The sequence below is a fragment of the Colobus angolensis genome, unplaced genomic scaffold (assembly GCF_000951035.1).
Source record: "Colobus angolensis palliatus isolate OR3802 unplaced genomic scaffold, Cang.pa_1.0 Scaffold171, whole genome shotgun sequence".
Classification (NCBI taxonomy): domain Eukaryota; kingdom Metazoa; phylum Chordata; class Mammalia; order Primates; family Cercopithecidae; genus Colobus; species Colobus angolensis.
In genome coordinates, this window is record NW_012114833.1 from 1088411 (window position 1) to 1107229 (window position 18819).

Consider the following 18819-nt stretch of genomic DNA (forward strand, 5'->3'; position numbering starts at 1 on the left):
GTGATCCGCCCGCCTCGGCCTCCCAAAGTGCTGGGATTACAGGCTTGAGCCACCGCACCCGGCCTGGGCTGCTTTTTCAATTCAAACTCATGAAAATTTACGAAGATTTATCTCTGCGCTTTGTCCTGTCTTTCCTTTCCATTTCCCTGGCCAAGACTAATGTCACTTTTGAATAAAATGAATAAATAGAATTCTTTGTATAAAACAACTAGGGGAAACCCAGGGATAGAGAACAGTAAGGCTGGTTTATATGCCAATAACTCATCTGTAAATTCATGTAGATGTAATTCTGTGCATTATAGCTAATGCACCTAAAGTCAGTTCTCAATGTCTAAGGAGCAAATGTGTAACTCTTCATTGTGTAGAGGGGTATAGAGCTTAGCTTGCCATGTCCTGGGCACATTTCCAGTAGTCATTTAGTTACTACCAGTGATTCCCACTCAAGTGTCCCGTAAGGAGGCACCATGGGAAATAAGAACAGCCTCTTGGCATTCTGGGTAGAGAGCCTGAGATGAACTCTAAAGTTCTCTTTATAAAGGGAGGTCACGTGATGGCCAGAAATTGCCTTTGCTTCATGGTGCACTTGGTGGGGAGTCAGGTCTGGCGTGCTGGGTTTCACCTCATCCCATTTTCTTTTCTGCCTTCAGACCTGCAATGCTTCTTTTGCCACCCGAGACCGTCTGCGCTCCCACCTGGCCTGTCATGAAGACAAGGTGCCCTGCCAGGTGTGTGGGAAGTACTTGCGGGCAGCATACATGGCAGACCACCTGAAGAAGCACAGCGAGGGGCCCAGCAACTTCTGCAGTATCTGTAACCGAGGTAATGTGCCCACTGTTTCCTCACTTCCAGAGGATGGGCCTGAGTGTGTATGGGAGGCCTAGGGGTGTCTCGATCACCCTGCCTCAGACTCCACTCTTTGCACAGCTCGCCCCCCCACTTCCCACTGAATGATAAACACCTTCATCACCCAGCTAGCTGTTTGCTACCCCTTCCTTCCCAAGAAGCTTGTGGTGCTTAGAATGGGAAGTTCTAGGAGACCAGCAGGTCAGAACAGAAGGAGAGAGGTTCTTCCCAATCTTGGGCCCATAACTCTCACCTGCTACTCAGGTGGCAGGATGGATGCATTTTGCAGACACCACTGAACCACTGAGGTTGGTGGAGTTAGTAGGTCCCAAAGTGGGAGAAAAAGAGGTTGGTCCGGCTTGAGAGCTTTTGCTGGTTGATTCACTGGCATATGAAATTCAGCAGCTAGGGAAGAGGTTGAGTCGAGATAAAGAAGGAGCAGACACTTTGTAGCACAAGTGGTCAGAAGAGAGCCCAAATTCAGGTTTGTGGCCTTGATGAGAGAGGAAAGTGGAAGGTGCTCTGAGCAGGGTAGCATGCTTGAGGACAAGGTGGGCCTACGTAGTGTCTAACTCTGTGGCAGTGGTATTGTGTTGGGTGAAGTCAAGCCTGTCCCCAAGGTTCTGCCGGGTCTAGTTGGCTGTTGGAAGTGCTAGATATTTGTGTTTTGCAAGCACAGCATCAGTGGAGGCTTGTGCTGTGTCTGTGCTAAAGGAGGTCAGAGCAACTGTCTGTGAACTTGAGGATGCTTCTGCATGGTGTGCTTTGCTTTGGCCAGTGGGGAGCACTGGGATGTCCTTATCTCCTGGGGCATTCTTGCTTGTCCCAATGCTTCTGAAAGCCTGCTTAGTGGGTTGAGCACTGAACCAGGAGTCAAGAGACCCAGGGTTTAGTCCCAGCCTCTCACTAGGTGGCCTCAAGTTCTCCCATTCCCTCTCTAAGCTTGAGTTCCTTCATCTCTCAAATGGGGTTAAGAATAGCCCCCTTTCCCACCTCTCAGGGTTATCATGAGGATCCCAAGAGACAAGGTAGGTGAAAGGAGCTGCACACTTGGGAGACTCTATCCTTGCACTTTGTAACAATGTTGGGAAAGACATGCTTGTTGACACTCTGGGTTGAACCAGGCACAATACTCCTGCAGGCCTTGGCAGAATCGTTGGGTGCCTGTGCTGTGTTCATGTGCCCTGAGGTTCACAGTGGAAGGAGACTGCTGAGTAGCTGGGTGTTCTTGGTGTCCTGGAACTGGATCCCTCCTTGCAGCTTCACACCTGGGGTTTGTACCACCAGGACACCTGCTGTGAAAGCAGGGAAGTAGTAGTGAAGATCTCTTAAGCTGTCTGTTCTGTTTTCTGACATGTCAGTAGAGCCCATTTCTGACAGGAGCTTCCTCCAGGTTGCAAGTGTTGGGCTTAACCTTCCTCCAGGTTGCAGGGAGAATTATCGGGCTGTGGCTGACCATCTTGACTGGGGCTGCCCCAGCTCCAGAAATAATATTGTTTCTTGTCTTGCTTCATCCTAACCTGGCTTCTTGACAGCTCCCCCAGATAACTCAAAACCTGCTATAACATGCTATCAGCAGGCATTTTGTCAAGTTTTCAATGTGGAAGTTCCCAGTGCAAGAACTGGGGTCAGAGACCAGAGGCTGAAAACTGCTGAGTGGAGAAGGGTGCTCATGATAAAACTCAGAAAGCCCAGACCAGATGGTGGAGTAGGGCAGACATTGGACAGGAGACCCAGGGCCATAGCCCTTGGGAGCCCAGCTCAGGAGGAAAGAAAAGAAAAACTGAGAGCAACAGGGACAGTGGGAAAGTTGGCCCAGTTAGGAGGCAGCTGATGTGGCAAAGCCAACAACTATTGTACATCAGGATTTCTTTTCCAAGGGCTGGTAAAGAGAACTTGGGCAACAGCCATAAGCTACATGACTGGAATGGAGAATCCAGAAGAGTAAGCCAGAGTCTACTTTTTCTCAGAAAAGCCAAGACTGGGTCTAGATCACAGGCCAAACATCTCTGGGTCCCAGAGCCAGAGTGGGAAGTCCGTTTCCTGCAACAAGACTAAAGAAGGTGCTGGTCCAACCCATGCTGGCTACTCAGAAGGAAGAGAAAACAATTGCAGTGTTTATCAGAAGAGAAGGAGCAGGATTCTACTCCTGGACTCATTCCTTGGGCAGAAATAGGAAGAGACAAAAAAAAAAAAAAAAAAAAAAGGAAGAGGATAAAGTTGTTTCTGAGCACCAAAAACATTGAGACATTGGAATCAAAATGCAGAGAGCTCTGTGTCCTCCTTTGCCCTCCTGCCACCAAGCCTATACCTACAGGGAGGTTGCACAAATAAATGAATGTTCTTATCTCTGCACGCGTTCAAACAAAGGCTGAATGTCAGAACAGTTAAGATTGAATCAGGTGAACTTCCAGGTGCCCTCAGATCCTTCAGTCCCAACACTTTTTAAACAGTTGACTTAAGTATCTACCTATAGATCTGTCTTTTTCAGTTTTTGCCACAAAAACGACTCCTGGCTGTGAAGAATGGCAAAGAGGAAAGGCAGCCTGACTCCTGTGGCCTCACACGTGAGTCAAATGCAAGTTGATGAGACAGATGACTCTGGCTTTGTCATAGAGACATATCAGGATGTGTATGATACTATTTGTAGAGGAAGATCATTTGCAGTGGAGGGAGTATTATGGCTAGAAAAGCTTGTTCCCACATTTTTGAGTTGAGGAAATCAGTTGAGTTGAACAGTGGAAAAGGGAGAAGGCCCTGGCTGATCACCATGATTTTCTTCCTTTAAAGTTTCTGTAGCAGGATCTTTGTATATATGCCTATATGCTGGTATGGGGAAGAGGAATAGATTATCGGGAATCTGCCTTTGACAGAGACATTTGAATGCAAACATCATTGCTTGAAAAGTAGAGGAAGACTTCTCCCCAGTCAGAGGTAAGCACACAAGTGGATGGATGCAGAGAACCTGCCGTTTCCCCTGGACTCACATCAAGCTACGTAGGCCCACTCCAACACAGTGCAGTTGGGAATGGCCCCTTCAGGGTTTGAACAAGGAGAAAGCAGTCCCCAACCCCTGCATGGATGTGGAAACTGCCAAAGGATCATTTGCTTCTGGAGTGCCAAATGCAGGCACACCAGGCAAGAAAACGCAACTGAGGAGCAGTGGCCTTTTGCTAATAAGACCATCATCTCTGGAGTGAAAGGGCCAGTGGCTTGCTGGTTGTAGTGACAGTCACATGTGTGCTCAGCATCTCCATTGCGTGGATGGCTGGATCAAGCTGCCTCTTTGGCTCTTGGTTAATCAGTGGTGAATGGGTGGGTAAGTTTAGAATTCCAGCTAAATATGTCTGGTTTCAAAGATGTATTCTGCTCAGAAGCTCAGCTTCTGTTTCATCCTAACACTTGGCTGCTGAGTTCTCTGTGTTTAAATTCTAGGCTTTAAGTGGCAGCTGTGGATCCACTCCTACCACCCCGCCATGTGGTTTTGCTATAGATAGTACAGTCTGCAGCTGGGGTAAAGTCAAGAGGACTCAGCCATGTGTTTCTCAGACTGTTTTTCAGGAAAACTCAGCAAGACAGAGTTTCACTCTTGTTGCCCAGACTAGAGTGCAATGGTGCGATCTTGGCTCAACACAACCTCCGCCTCCTGGGTTCAAGCAGTTCTCCTTCCTCAGCCTCCCTAGTAGCTTGGATGACAGACATGTACCACCATGTCCGGCTAATTTTGTATTTTAGTAGAGACGGGGTTTGTCTCTATGTTGGTCAGGCTGGTCTGGAACTCCCGACCTCAGGTGATCTGCCCGCCTTGGCCTCCCAAAGTGCTGGGATTACAGGCGTGAGCCACTGCGCCCAGCCAAACTCAGTAAGACTTTAGTGCGCATCTGCTGTGTTCTCTTGGTATAGTTCTCCCAGTAAGGAGTAAACGTAATTCCTGGTGCTCTCCTCCTCCTTTCTGTCCCCTTTTGATTGCAGCAGACCTGCTCTGGTTCATCATGGGGAGAGAGAGCTTCATGCTATTTTAAAGACCCCACAAGGGATTAAAAACCAAAGGAAAAAATTAACCTTCTAAAGTGGTATCATCATATTATCAGAAAGTTCTGATATCTTGTACTGATTGGTGGGAGCCAGTGTCTCCTGGTTCTGCTTTGTTTTGGGGGACTCTACAGTACCACCCCCAGGGGCAGGGCTAACAGCCTCTTTTCCATTTCCCTTGTCTCCTCATGCCTAACTACAGCCTCCCTCTTAGGGATGTCTACATGGGACCCTCTTACACCAGTCTATACGCATGATCAGCCTCAGGCAGACACTTGGGTCATAGCACAGGACAACTTGCTCTACCAGGCAGGGCAGGACACCAGCATCTGGTCTAGACAGATCTTTGAAGTAGCTGTATTGGGAAAGGAAGGAAAATTGGCCCAATCCCACATTTCCCTTCAGAACCACTAACTGCTGCTGTCAGAGAAGAACTTGTTAAATAAAGTTTCCACAGGCCAGCCCTGTTTTTCCAGCAGCTTCCATTCTAACATACCATTATGGCAGAAAAATACCTGAGTATAAATGGTGATAATGAAACCTGTTGTAAAAGTCCACTGGATATTTCTAGGGCTCAGGGCTAAGACAGAGGAACCAATTAACCCATTTATGCTAGAGGTTACAAATTTTTTGTGAAAAATCAGACTTTAGTGATGATCTTGAGCAGTAGGATATAAATAACTCCTACAGGGTTAGCGTTCCAATAATGGAACATGAGGCATAAGTGGGTTGAAGCGTCTGCCCAGTAGCTAAGGGCCAAGTTCTGGTGGCACATGATCCTGGGGTTGGAGTCCAGGCTCTGCCACTTAGTAGCTGTACGTGTGACCAGATTACTTAACCTCACCAAGCCTCTTTTTTTTTTTTTTTTGAGACAGAGTCTCGGTCTGTTGCCCAGGCTGGAGTGTAGTGGGGTGATCCTGGCTCACTGCAAGCTCCACCTCCCTTTTTTTTTTTTTTTTTTTGAGACAGAGTCTCGGTCTGTTGCCCAGGCTGGAGTGTAGTGGGGTGATCCTGGCTCACTGCAAGCTCCACCTCCCGGGTTCACACCATTCTCCTGTCTCAGCCTCCTGAGTAGCTGGGACTACAGGCGCCCACCACCATACCTGGCTAATTTTTTATATTTTTAGTAGAGACGGGGTTTCACCGTGTTAGCCAGGATGGTCTCAATCTCCTGACCTCGTGATCCGCCCGTCTCGGCCTCCCAAAGTGCTGGAATTACAGGTGTGAGCCACCGCACCTGGTGATTTTTTTTTTTTTTTTTTGAGATGGAGTCTCACTCTTGCCCAGGCTGGAGTGCAGTAGCGTGATCTCGGCTCATTGCAAGCTCTGCCTCCCAGGTTCACGCCATTCTCCTGCCTCAGCCTCCCAAGTAGCTGGGACTACAGGAACCCGCCACCACACCAGCTAATTTTTTATATTTTTAGTAGAGACGGGGTTTCACCGTGTTAGCCAGGATGGTCCTGATCTCCTGACCTTGTGATCCACCTGCCTCGGCCTCCCTAACCTCACGAAGCCTCTTATTTCTTTATCTGTAAAATGGGTATAATAGTAATCTGTAGCACAAAAGGTGTTGGGCAAATTCTATAGAATAGTGCATACAGTGTGCTGGGCCCTGGTGTGCCATCAGCACTTACTAAAGGTGAACCTTTATTACAGTTCCAGCAGCATTCAAAATGCCATGCCAATTCAGACTTTTTTAAAACAAATCTCGTGCAGACATTACACAGTACTCTTCAGCCTCTGACCCTTTAGCAGTGGATCTCACTGTTATCCTGTGACTGTGTAATTTTGAAAGTGAATCGAAAAATAATGAGTCAACCAGATCTGAAGTGGATTAAAGCGACACTGTCAGGGTGCTGGCACCCTAAGTGGGCCTTATACTAAAAACCTTCAGTTCCTGCTAAAAGCACCTTCTGATCCTTGACTACAGTGGGGTTCGATGGCATACCTCCTTCCTGTGAAACCCAAGTCAAAATCCTTTTATCGGCCTGCCTGATTCTGTATCCTTGGATGCATGGCTGCTGTGGAAGTTTGCCCAAGATCTACTTTTCCCAGCCTGAGATATCTTGTGGCTCAGACTGGCTGAAGCATCTGGAAGGTGGGCAGGAACAGTCCCAAGACGGCTGGATTGTCCTCTCCCAAAATAAAGACAGAGATCATCCCTGTTTCTTCTCCTGTATGTGAACCTGGTGGATGCTCCAGAGTCGAACCAAAACACTACCATGAACAAGAGATGACTGCACTCCTCTGACACAACTTCCTATTTTTGTCTTTGTTCTTCAAAAGATCTAAACAGTTACTAAATCCTGTTATGCTGAAGGTGGGGAAGTTAGAAAAATAGAACATCTCCTGACAGGTAGAAGATGGGATCCTTGGAGGCATTCCTTTGGGATTTCATTTTACCTCCATCTCGTTTGTTGTCCAGTTTCCTTTTACAAGGATTAAGCAGGCATCCTGCTGGCTAGAATCCTGTGACTTCCCTGGACCCCCAAATTCTTGTCTAACCACATTTCTAGTCATGGTTCCTGCAGGAGACATCCACTCAAACCACCTGTTACTGAGGCACCAAGCAACCCTAGAGGCAGTTGGCCTGTGGCCCTAGCAGGAGCAGGATCTCAGGCCATCCCACCAGGCGGCCAGCCTCGGCCCCTCACCGCAGCCTTGCAGAGTGGGCTCTGCAGAGAAGCCGATTTGTGGACAGTGCCACCCTCCATCCTGAGCCATGTGGCTCATATGGTTGCAGCCATTTTTGAGCCAAGGAGGGGGCCCCTTCTAGGTGCAGCTGACCTGGGAATGCTAGCCAGAGCGGCCAGAGGAGAGGAGTGGGGGAAGGAGAGAGGTATCTCTTGCTGGCCGTGGGATCTCATCTCCTTTTGTCTTGTTTAGGTTTCTCCTCTGCCTCCTACTTAAAGGTCCATGTTAAAACCCACCACGGTGTTCCCCTTCCCCAGGTCTCCAGGCACCAGGAGCCCATCCTGAATGGGGGAGCAGCGTTCCACTGCGCCAGGACCTATGGCAACAAAGGCAAGCGACCCCTTGCTCTGCACTTTGCTTCTCTGCGCAGACTGTGTTGTGGGGGCGCTGGGCTGGGCGTGGGGAGGCGGGAAGGCTGCCAACTTTCTGGCTGCCTTGAGGAGACTCAGAGATCTGAGTGGCAGTGGCCTCCAGGACAAAAGTCACAGTGGGTATCTCACTCCAGGGCAGTGAGTGAGGCTTTAGGGCACTGCCGAGATCCAGCCTCCGCCTCCTCTTCCCCAGCCCTTCTCTCTTCCTCCTGGCCAGCCCCCACTGTCTGGAGCCCTGCAGGGATGCCCCGGGCCCTGGGCAGAAGAAGAGCCCTGCATGATGAGCCACTATGGGCCTGTCACTGCCTGCTGCCCTTTAGGATGGTGTGGAGCTGCGGCTGAATGCTTTCTCCTCTTTTGACCCAGTGGGCCGATGGAAGCCAATGTCTAGCTTCTCTCACAATAGGGGTGGTTGATTACTGTGAGTGGCCCTTTCTGGAGAGCCTCTGGCTATGGTTGTGAGATGCATGGCAATAATGAGCTATCTGACTCCTCTGACTTGGGAGTTGGTTTGCAGAGAGCTCCCCAGGCCCACCTTCACTTGTTGATTCAGGTTGTTTTGTTGTATGTCACGTTGTTGTTGCCTTGGGGATGAGGCCAGGGGCTTGGCAGATGGTAGAAATAGCAGAGATGGCATGCTCCATGCTCCCATCACAGACCTCCCTTCCCGGCATGTCGCTCTGGACCCAGGCAGGAAGCTGCTGATTGGTGGAGGACTCCAGTGTGGGCCGGGCAAGGCAGAGCAGCCAGGGTTGTCTCTTGGCCCAGCTTGTCTGGGGCCTGGGGTGGGGACACCCAGCCGACTGAGTAGTACAGAGTTGCTTTCAATCTCTGTCCTTTGGCTGCTTGGCCCTGGAAGGGTTTTGGCAGAAGGAAGGTGGTAAGAACAGGGCTCATGTTTGCAGCATTAGGAAAAAGATTGGTTTTTGTCTGAGCCATTGATGGGGTCTACCCAGGTTGAGGACATGATGGCTCTGGTTCTGCCTGGCTTGCTACGGTGCAGCTAGTCTGGTGCAGGAGGTGAAGCCACTGTCACACTGGCTCGGCATCATCAGAATACCAATTTTACCCCCAGAGGCACCCAAAAGAGTCCCTAGGAGTTGGGGGTCTTTGAGTTGTTCTGGGCAGCAGTAGCAGAGTTGCCCTCTCTGTATCCCTTCCTTGAAGCAGGCTGAGATGACGGTGAGCAGTACACGTGCAGCTGCATGAAGAGTCCACAGCAAGGGAGGCTGGCAGCCCTAGGGCCCTGCCGTTTCACCCCTGTAGGCACTCCAGTCTCCCAGACTGACCAGCTGACCCTTCGTGGGTTCTGCCAGGACAGTGGCTGGCCAACAGCTGCCCTCCACAGGTCTGTGAGCTGGCTCCTCATGACCCCTCCAGGAGGGGGCATCTCCAGAGCCTGGCCTCATCTCTCTCCTGTATTTTGTTTTTTTGTAGAAGGCCAGAAATGCTCACATCAGGATCCGATTGAGAGCTCTGACTCCTATGGTGACCTCTCAGATGCCAGCGACCTGAAGACGCCGGAGAAGCAGAGTGCCAATGGCTCTTTCTCCTGCGACATGGCAGTTCCCAAAAACAAAATGGAGTCTGATGGGGAGAAGAAGTACCCATGCCCTGAATGTGGGAGCTTCTTCCGCTCTAAGTCCTACTTGAACAAACACATCCAGAAGGTGCATGTCCGGGCTCTTGGGGGCCCCCTGGGGGACCTGGGCCCTGCCCTTGGCTCACCTTTCTCTCCTCAGCAGAACATGTCTCTTCTCGAGTCCTTTGGGTTTCAGATTGTTCAGTCGGCATTTGCGTCATCTTTAGTAGATCCTGAGGTTGACCAGCAGCCCATGGGGCCTGAAGGGAAATGAGGCAGCTGCTCTGTCCCCACGGCAACAGCCATTTGGGGACTGCTGGGAAATGCTGTGAATGCGGAGGGAAGTGATGTTTGGGTTCTGTAGCTGAGAGATTTTTATTCATTTTTAACTGCCCCCCAACCCTACTCCAACTCCTTCTCCACCACCCATTCTCCCAATGGTCTTTAGAAATAGATTTTCATCTGATATTCTACAGAAATATCAATGAGACTTGGTATGGGATAGGGGCAGAAAACACTACATAGGCCTCCAAGGCAAAACCAGTCCCAGTTTCTCTAATGGGAAGAAGCTGGAATTCCTGGTGCTCAATTCTTAGTGACCCCAATCCTATACCCAAATCTATGGTATTCTGGGACCTCAGTGATTTTGGTCCCCTCCCACTTCTCTAGTTCCTCATCTTCCCTTCCCATATCCTTCAAAAGAACCACACTAGGGTCTCCACCCACTTATACAATGCGGATGCCCAACTGTTTTTAAGGAAGCCAGAAGCATCCCATGGACCATGGGGTGAGTGTCCTCCAAGAGCCCCCCTGAGCTCCGCCCTCTGTCTGGAGGGCTCCAGACTCCTGAGCCCTGCTTGGAGGTGAGCATTTTCACTGCTAGGACAAGCTCAGCTATTGAGGACACCCCCACCCCAAATTTCAGTTCTTATGTGATTTTAACCATTCAACATGCTGTTGGGTTTTAATTCTCTAATTATTATTATTATTGTTATTATTTTTTAGGACCAGTTGTAGTGAATTGCTACTGAAAGCTATCCCAGGTGATACAGAGCTCTTTGTAAACCGCAGTCACACATTATTAGGGTTAGTATTAAACTTTGTTTAGATGTACCATAATTAACTTGGCTAGTTGATTGTTTGAAGTCTGGAAGAAATAGTTTTATGCAAAATTTTAAAAAATGCCAGTCTGGTCAGGGAAGTAGGGGGTTTCAATGCTGTTGGGAGCCAGGAAGGTGGGACAGCCAGCAGGTAGGGACATTGTGTACCTCAGTTGAGTCACATGTGAGCAAGCCCAGGTTGACTTTGTGATGTGAATTGATCTGATCAGACTGTATTAAAAATGTTAGTACATTACTCTATCTGCTCCCTCGAGTCCAGTTTTTCAGCTGTGGGGGTCTTTGGGACCCAGAGGTGGGCAGCACCTGGGGTGGGAGTGGGATCCCAGGAGACCCCTTTTCTACTTCATTGTACCAGTTCCACTGGGATTGACAGGTGGATGGTCCCACTGAAGACTTAGAATGCCAGAATTCACCCATTTGTTCAACAAATATCCATTGCTTGTCTTCACTGCTTGTGTGCCAGGCCTGGTTTCATGCTCTTGGGGTATGGTGGTGAACAAGACACCACTGTGAGGCTTAATGGGAGAGACAGACAACTTAAATATGAGTTCAGATAATGAGAAATACCAGGAGAAAAACTGGGCAAGGTGAGGGGACAGTGACAGCAGGAGGGTGAGTAGGGTGGACCAGGGAGGTATGAAATGGGGTTGGGGCTCTGGGAGGGAAGACTTATAGAGGGGATCTGACATGGCCTACCCAGCTAGCACCTGAGGAGGGATGTGGGCAGGGACTCCTCATGGCCAAGGGGCTCTAAGAAGCTCAGCAACTTGTCTTCCCCACCATGTTATCTACCTGATGTTAAGTAAAAGGTTGGTGCACCGTTAATGGTGAATGTATGAAGAAAAGAGGGAAAGAACAACAAACAGGAGGCAAGAAGTAAGCACAGTGGAGAATTAATGGGAATAAGAATGAGGAACAAGAGGGGACAGGCAGACTTAAGGCACCCTGGGCATCTTGAGAAATCTCAGGGAAGAGGAAAACCCCTAAAAGGATAGAGACAGCATTTAACCTCCAAGCAAGAAGAAAAACAATGGTAAAGGAGAGAAAAACAGACCTAAGGGAACAAACAGCACAAAAATTTTTAGACTCACATTGGTATCAGAATTACTTTGTTCTTTTTTTTTTTTTTTTGAGACGGAGTTTTGCTCTTGTGGCCCAGGCTGGAGTGCAGTGGCGTGATCTCGGCTCACCGCAACCTCTGCCTCCCAGGTCCAAGCAATTCGCCTGCCTCAGCCTCCTGAGTAACTGGAGTAACTGGGATTAAAGGCATACACCACCACGCCTGGCTAATTTTTGTATTTTTAGTAGAGATGGGGTTTCACCATGTTGGCCGGGCTGGTCTCGAACTCCTGACCTCAGGTAATCTGCCTGCCTCGGCCTCCCAAAGTGCTGGGATTACAGGTGTGAGCCACCGCACCCCGCCTAGAATTACATTGTTCTGGTGTAAAGGTAAAGACTCAGCTGAATTTTTTAAGAAACAGTTCTAAGCCATTTACACAAAATCCTTGGTAAGCTGCTGGGCTTTGTGGACTGTGTGGAATAAAGGCTTAAGCCATTAGACGTGAGTATCAAAGGAAAGGGTGACCCTAGAATGTGGAGGCCCTGTGGACACATAGCTTTGTGACCATCACAGAATCTGGTCACACCTACCGAGTGTTAGAAAACCTGGCCTTGAACCAAGGACTTGACTGGGCCAGCCTGAGTTCCTGAACTCATTTTAGTTTTGCTCCCTGGAGACCTGTGAGCATGTCCATGGACAGGTAGGGACCATAGGTGTTAGAAAGGAGTATCTGTCACATGGCAGGAAGGGAACAACAGAGGAAGCAGCCTGTTCCATCTTCCAAAGCACTGCTCACTTGGCAGCGGCAGCCTGAGCTTTGGGAGGCCAAGGCGGGAGGATCACTTGAGGCCAGGGGTATGAGACCAGCCTGGGCCACTTAGTGAGACCCCATCTCTACAAAAAATGAAGAACAGCTGGACATGGTGGTGTACGCTTGTAGTCCTAGCTACTCAGGAGGCTGAGGCAAGAGAATCGCTTGAGCCCAGGTGTTCAAGGTCACAGTGAGCTATGATCACTATGATCATGCCACTGCATTCAAGCCTGGGTAATAGAGTGAGACCCTAACTCTTAAAAAAAAAAAAAAAAAGAAGAAGAAGAACCTGAGCTTTGGCTGTTCAGCTCCATCATCTGCTTTCTGCCAACCTTGGGAAATCCGTAAATCTCTGAGCCTGTTTCCTCATCAGGTCTTTGTGAAGACCAAAAGAGACGATCATCATGAGCTAATCCTCTGCACAACCTATAAGGTTGGTTTCATTATTCTATTATCATCCCCCTCTTACAGATGAGGAAACAGGCTCAGAGAGATGGAGGAACTCCCCTGGGTCACATAGTAAGTGGAAGAGTCAGGATTCAAACTCAGGTCTGCCTTGTCCTCAGACTTGACTCCTAAGCTCCCAGTGATAGTTTCTGTTTTTTGTTTTTGTTTTTTTTTTTCCAACAGAGTCTTACTCTGTCACCTAGGCTGCAGTTGTGCTATCTCGGCTCACCTCCACCTCCTGGGTTCAAGGGATTCTCCTGCCTCAGCCTCCCAAGTAACTAGGACTACAGGCATGAGCCACCATATCCAGCTTTTTTTTTTTTGTATTTTTTGTAGAGACGGGGTTTCACCATGTTGGTCAGGCTGGTCTCCAACTCCTGGCCTCACGTGGTCTGCCTGCCTAGGCCTCCCAAAGGTGCTGGGATTATAGGCGTGAGCCATGGTGCCTGGCTCACAAGTGCCTCTTGAAGGAGGAAATTCCACAGCCATGCCCTCTCCTACCTTGAGTGACAATGGTCAGCACTCACTCTAAAGGTACCTAAAACTTACCCCAGAAGTATCACTCCTGTCTGTTGGAGGAGGCAGGCTGGCAGGATTCCCTCCAGTTTACATAATTGTGCCTGGCCGCTGAGCACCTGGCAGCAGTGTCTCCAGAATTCTACTTCTTACAAACCCCACCTCTCAGTCTCTCTCCCAGGGCTGCCTACCCTCCTCTGCACCTCTCCAAGAGTGGAGGGTGACTGGTAGATGGTGTGAAATGATTTTCACTGGGGGAAGGTAGGAGGAAGGCAGAATGATTAACGTCTAAATCTGCATCTCTTGCTAAACTGCTGTGAAAGGAAATACCAAATATTTATCTAAGAGACTAATCCGTCCTAACAAAACATGTTTCCTTTAAGGACAGGCCAGTGCAGAGGTAAGAGCCTCTGAAATAAAGCTTCTTTGTATCGCTGTGAATGGGCACACCAGCAAAATAACTTATTTTTCCTTCAGAGAAGAGTCTTCTGCCCTCCAAAATCTGGCATCCTATCCCATGGCCAGTCCATACCAGGCAGAGGTCAGAGCCTGTGGCAGCAATGAAGAGGGACTTCGAGATTATTAACATCTCCCTCCCTCCTTCCAAGTCAAAATCTGTGCCCTGAAGCTGCTGCATGTTTTGGAGTCCATGTTAAAGAGCACAGACTCCATGAGCTGTGGGGCTTGTGTTTCATTTTTCAAAGCTTTTTTTTGGATGATGATAAACTATTGTTTATTCGTGAAGTTTCCTCTGCCTCTAAAATACTTGTCTCTTGTCTATCTAAGGAACTTTTTTTCAGAAGCTCAGTTCAGATTGCCCCTTGCCTGCAAAGCTTTTCCAGGCCGCTCCACAAGACAGCCTATGTGTATTACATCACTACCATGTGCCAGGCACCATGACAGGGGTCTTACATACATCAACAACCCTATGCAGTAGGTACTATTTTGTTCTCATGGAGTCCCAGAGAAGCAACTGCCAATGTCACATAGCTGTGAAACAGCAGAGCCAGGACTTGAATTCGGAACTGTCTAACCAGGGAGCCCAGGACTCCATCATGATGGATGTGATACTCTGTGCCACCTCCCTGTTCTGCATGTATTTCCACTTTTGCATCATCTTTTTAGGGATCTGTCTCCTCTTATGAGACCAGAGTTCTTTGGTAATGGTGATCAGGCAAAGATAATTCATATCTGTATTCCCATTGCCTAGAATAGATCCTGGCACTTGGCAGCCACTAAATCATTCAACAGATATTCTGAGTGGCTACTGTGTGCTAAGAGAGACCTAATTCCTGTCCTCAAGGAGCTTTAGCATACAGTAAAGTAGCACAGGACATGGGACATACACATAAATAAATGTCCATAACACCAAGAGAGAATGAGACATGGGAAGTGACGGAAAATAAATGCTCTGGTGCTGTGGAGAAAGATGAGATGCCGGCCTGGTCTAAGATGCTGGCCAGGTGGCATTAGAGCAGGATCCTAGAGTATACTAGGACTGGGACATGTAGGGAGTGGGGCAGGGTGCTCACAGGCAGACATGGGCAAACTTGCCCTTAAAGTCCAAATAACAGCTGACATTTGAAGTGACAAACCTCTTCATGTCACCGAGGGAGACAAAGGGCTCTTTGAGACTGTGTATAAGCTGCTGGAAAATGCTGGCCAGCCGTCGGACTGTGAAGAGCCCCAGGGGCAAGATAGACCATGTTCTAACATGGAGGCCAGTTTGGTGGGAAGCATACTGAGGCTGAACACCAGGATGAACACAGGATAAAATGATGTTACCTGCCCTCACTCAAGGCTGCCTTTTCCAATAACACAGCCCCATACCTCACAACCCTCTTGCAAGCCCAGGGCCAGAGCTCAGGAGGAAAGGCCAAGCCAGATCATTAGGTTGAAACTCAGGAGAGGTGGACATCCCCATTACATGGGGCCCCTTCCCAGGGCTCGCCCCACTCCAGGTCCTGAGAATATTTTAAAATGCTTTCAACTGTGTAAACAAATAAGAGGCACCTGAGAACCCCAAATAGGCCATACCTATGGAAGCCACATTCCCTGCCCCTTTCACATTTCCTCGGATTGTTATTTAATGTCAGCCTGAGCATCTGCCCTCCACACCTCCTGCTATATGGGATCATCCTTCTCATTAATACTGAAGTTAGAATGGCTTTGGCCCCATTCCATAAAGGGTGGGAGGCATCTCCTCCAACATCTCCAAACATGGTGAAACCCTGTCTCTACTAAAAATACAAAATTAGCCAGGTGTGGTGGCACACACCTGTAATCCCAGCTACTCGGGAGGCTGAGGCAGGGGAATCACTTGAACCTGGGAGGTGGAGGTTACAGTGAGCTGGGATCGTGCTATTGCACTCCATCCTGGGCGATAGAGTGAGACTCTGTCTCAAAAAAAAAAAAAAAGAGTCCCTTCTCAAGCCGGGTGCAGTGGCACATGACTGTAGTCCCAGCTACTCAGGAGGCTGAGGCAGCAGGATAGCTTAAGCCCAGTCCAGCCTGGGCAACATACCAAGTCCCTGTTTCTAAAAAGAGTCTTTTTTTTAAAAATGGTCCCTCTCTCCACTGGCATCAGCCCAGACATAGAACCGAGGACTTTTCCTTCATTTTTTTTCAAAGTCAGTAGGTGCTCTGATGTTCACCCTGATTTGGGGACAACAGAGGCTAAATCATAGCCAGCACATAAGACACACTGACAGTCCAGTCCCTTCATGTACCTGCCACAGGGAACATCTCCCTGGTGAGGCTGTTCCTCAGTGTCCTCAGCTGCCCTCAGGTGGCTGGTCATTCTCAGTCTCCCTAGCCACCTGCCCTACTTACTTGGCCCCCTCAATTCCTTCATCCTGGGCTTATCCCCATCCCCTCCAGAGACACACAATACAGTGAGAACCGTATTTTGCAGAGTACTTTTTCTTTTTCCTTTTTTTTTTTTTTTGAGACAGGATCTCACTCTGTTACCCATGCTGGAATTGCGTGGTGTGATCACAAGTCACTGCAGCCTCAACGTCCTGGGCTCAAGTGATCCTCCCGCCTCAGCACCCCAAATAGCTGGGATGACCATGGGTGTGCACTGTTACACCTGGCTAATTTCTAATTTATTTCATTTTTGGTAGAGACAGGGTTTCGTCATGTTGCCCAGGCTGGTCTTAAACTGCTGAGCTCAAGTGACCTGCCCACCTTGGCCTCCCAAAGTGCTGGGATTACAGGTGTGGGCCACTGCACCCAGTCAAGATCTTTCTTTTTCTAATTATGAACTATGTGGAGTCGGGACAAGGAGGAACAGGAATTTACCTTTCTTTTCATGTCCAAACAGATTATCAGGGTATTTCCTGAAAAAAAGACAATTTCCTAAGAGGAATACTGCAGCTAGCTCTTTAGATAGCAATCTTTATCTTCTCATAATATTAATAACTACCATTTATTGAACATACTTCTAATCCTTATGACCATGAAAGGTAGAGTCATCTCCACTTCATAGATAAGAAATGAGGCTCAGCCTGGGCAACATAGTGAGACCTCATCTCTACAAAAAATAAACAAAAAATTAGCCAGGTGTGGTGGCATGCACTTGTAGTCCCAGCTACTTAGAAGGCTGAGGTGGAAGGACTGCTGGAGCCCAGGAGGTTAAAGCTGCAGTGAGCTGTGATCATGCCACTGCACTACAGCCTGGGCGACAGAGTGAGATCTTGCCTCAATAAATAAATAAAAAGTGGTTATGAGAAAACAGCAGGTTTTAAAAGAACAAAATTGCTTAGGTGGTAAGACCTGAACAATGTTTAAAAAAATGCATGGAAAAAAAAAAATGCATGGAAGGCCAGGCGCGGTGGCTCACACTTGTAATCCCAGCACTTTGGAAGGCCAAGGTGGGCAGATCACTTGAGTCCAGGAGTTCAAGACCAGCCTGGGCAACATGGCAAAACCCCATCTCTACAAAAATACAAAAATTAGCCTGGCATGGTGGTGTGCACCTGTAGTCCCAGCTACTCAGGAGCCTGGGAGGTGGAGATTGCAGCGAGCCAAGATTGTGTCACTGCACTCTAGCCTGGGTAAGAGAGTGAGACCCCGTCTCAATCAATAAATCAATCAAATAAAAAGACACATGGAAAAAAGACTGGAAGGAAATGCAGTTGCAACAGGTTTATTGAGGTGTCTCATCCTACATAATGTAAGCATTTTTAGTGATTTTCACTAGCCATCCTCGGTGACACTGTCAAGTTCCTCTTTCCCAGTGGGCAGCTTAATGATGGGTGCTAAAGATTCAGCTGCTTTCAGGAATTAGAACAGTCTCCATCTGGTATTTAAGATTTATTTACAATGTTTACACATAAAAATATTCAGTTAAAAATGTCCATCTCAGGTGGGTACAGTAGCTCACGCCTGTAATCCCAGCACTTTGGGAGGCTGAGGCGGGTGTATTACTTGAGATCAGGAGTTGAGACCAGTCTGGCCAACATGGTGAAACCCCGTCTCTACTAAAAATACAAAAAATAAAAATAAAAAAAAAAAATTAGCCAGGCGTGATAGCACGCACCTGTAATCCCAGCTACTCAGTAGGCTGAGGCAGGAAAATCGCTTGGAACCCAGAAGGTGGAGGTTGCAGTTAGCCAAGATCACACAACTGGACTTCAGCCTGGGCAGCAGAGTGAGACTCTGTGTCAAAAAAAAAAAGAAAGAAAAAAAATTTGTCGATCTCAAGGTTCCCTTCAAAGCTCACTGCAGCCTTAACCTCCCAGGCTCAACTGATCCTCCCGTCTCCACCTCCTAAGTAGCTGGAACCACAGGCACACAACCACACCTGGCTACTTTTTGTATTTTTTTTTTTTTTTTTTTTAGAGGGGGGGGCTCCCTATGTTGCCCAGGCTGGGCTTAAACTCCTGCGGGCTCAAGAGATCCTCCCACCTCAGCTTCCCAAAGTATTAGGATTATAGGCATGGGCCACCACGCCCGGCCTGATAGCTCATTTCCTTCTGGCAGTGAATAATATTCCATTGTTCAGATGTACCATAGTATATTCATTTATTTACCTACTGAAGGATATCTTGATTGCTTCCAAGTTTTGGCAATTATGAATAAAGCTGCTGTAAACCTGTGTGTGCAGGTTGTGTGTGGACTTAAGTTTTCAACTCGTTTGTGAAAATACCAAGGACTGTGATTGCTGAATCACATGGTAAGAGTATGTTTAGTTTTGTAAGAAAATGCCAAACTGTTCTCCAAAGTGGCTGTACCATCAATTTTGCATTCCTACCAGCAATGAATGAAAGTTCCTGTTGCTCCACCTCCTTGTCAGCATTTGTTGTCTGGATTTCGGCCAGTCTGACAGATGTGTAGTA

The 18819-nt window shown here is 48.2% G+C and overlaps 1 protein-coding gene across 3 annotated transcripts in view; it reads left to right on the forward strand.

Moving 5' to 3' along the window:
* The window catches only part of PATZ1 (POZ (BTB) and AT hook containing zinc finger 1), a 21389-nt gene extending 10506 nt beyond the window's left edge, over positions 1-10883 (forward strand). The window contains exons 3-5 of one of the 3 annotated variants that reach the window (XM_011938321.1): positions 648-819; positions 7762-7899; positions 9378-10883. In XM_011938321.1, the coding sequence (XP_011793711.1) occupies positions 648-819; positions 7762-7899; positions 9378-9796 (729 nt within the window). In that variant the 3' untranslated portion in view covers positions 9797-10883. The remainder of the gene's footprint in view (positions 1-647; positions 820-7761; positions 7900-9377) is intronic. The other 2 variants (XM_011938324.1, XM_011938322.1) reach the window with 2 other exon arrangements.
* The last annotated feature ends 7936 nt before the right edge of the window (positions 10884-18819 follow it).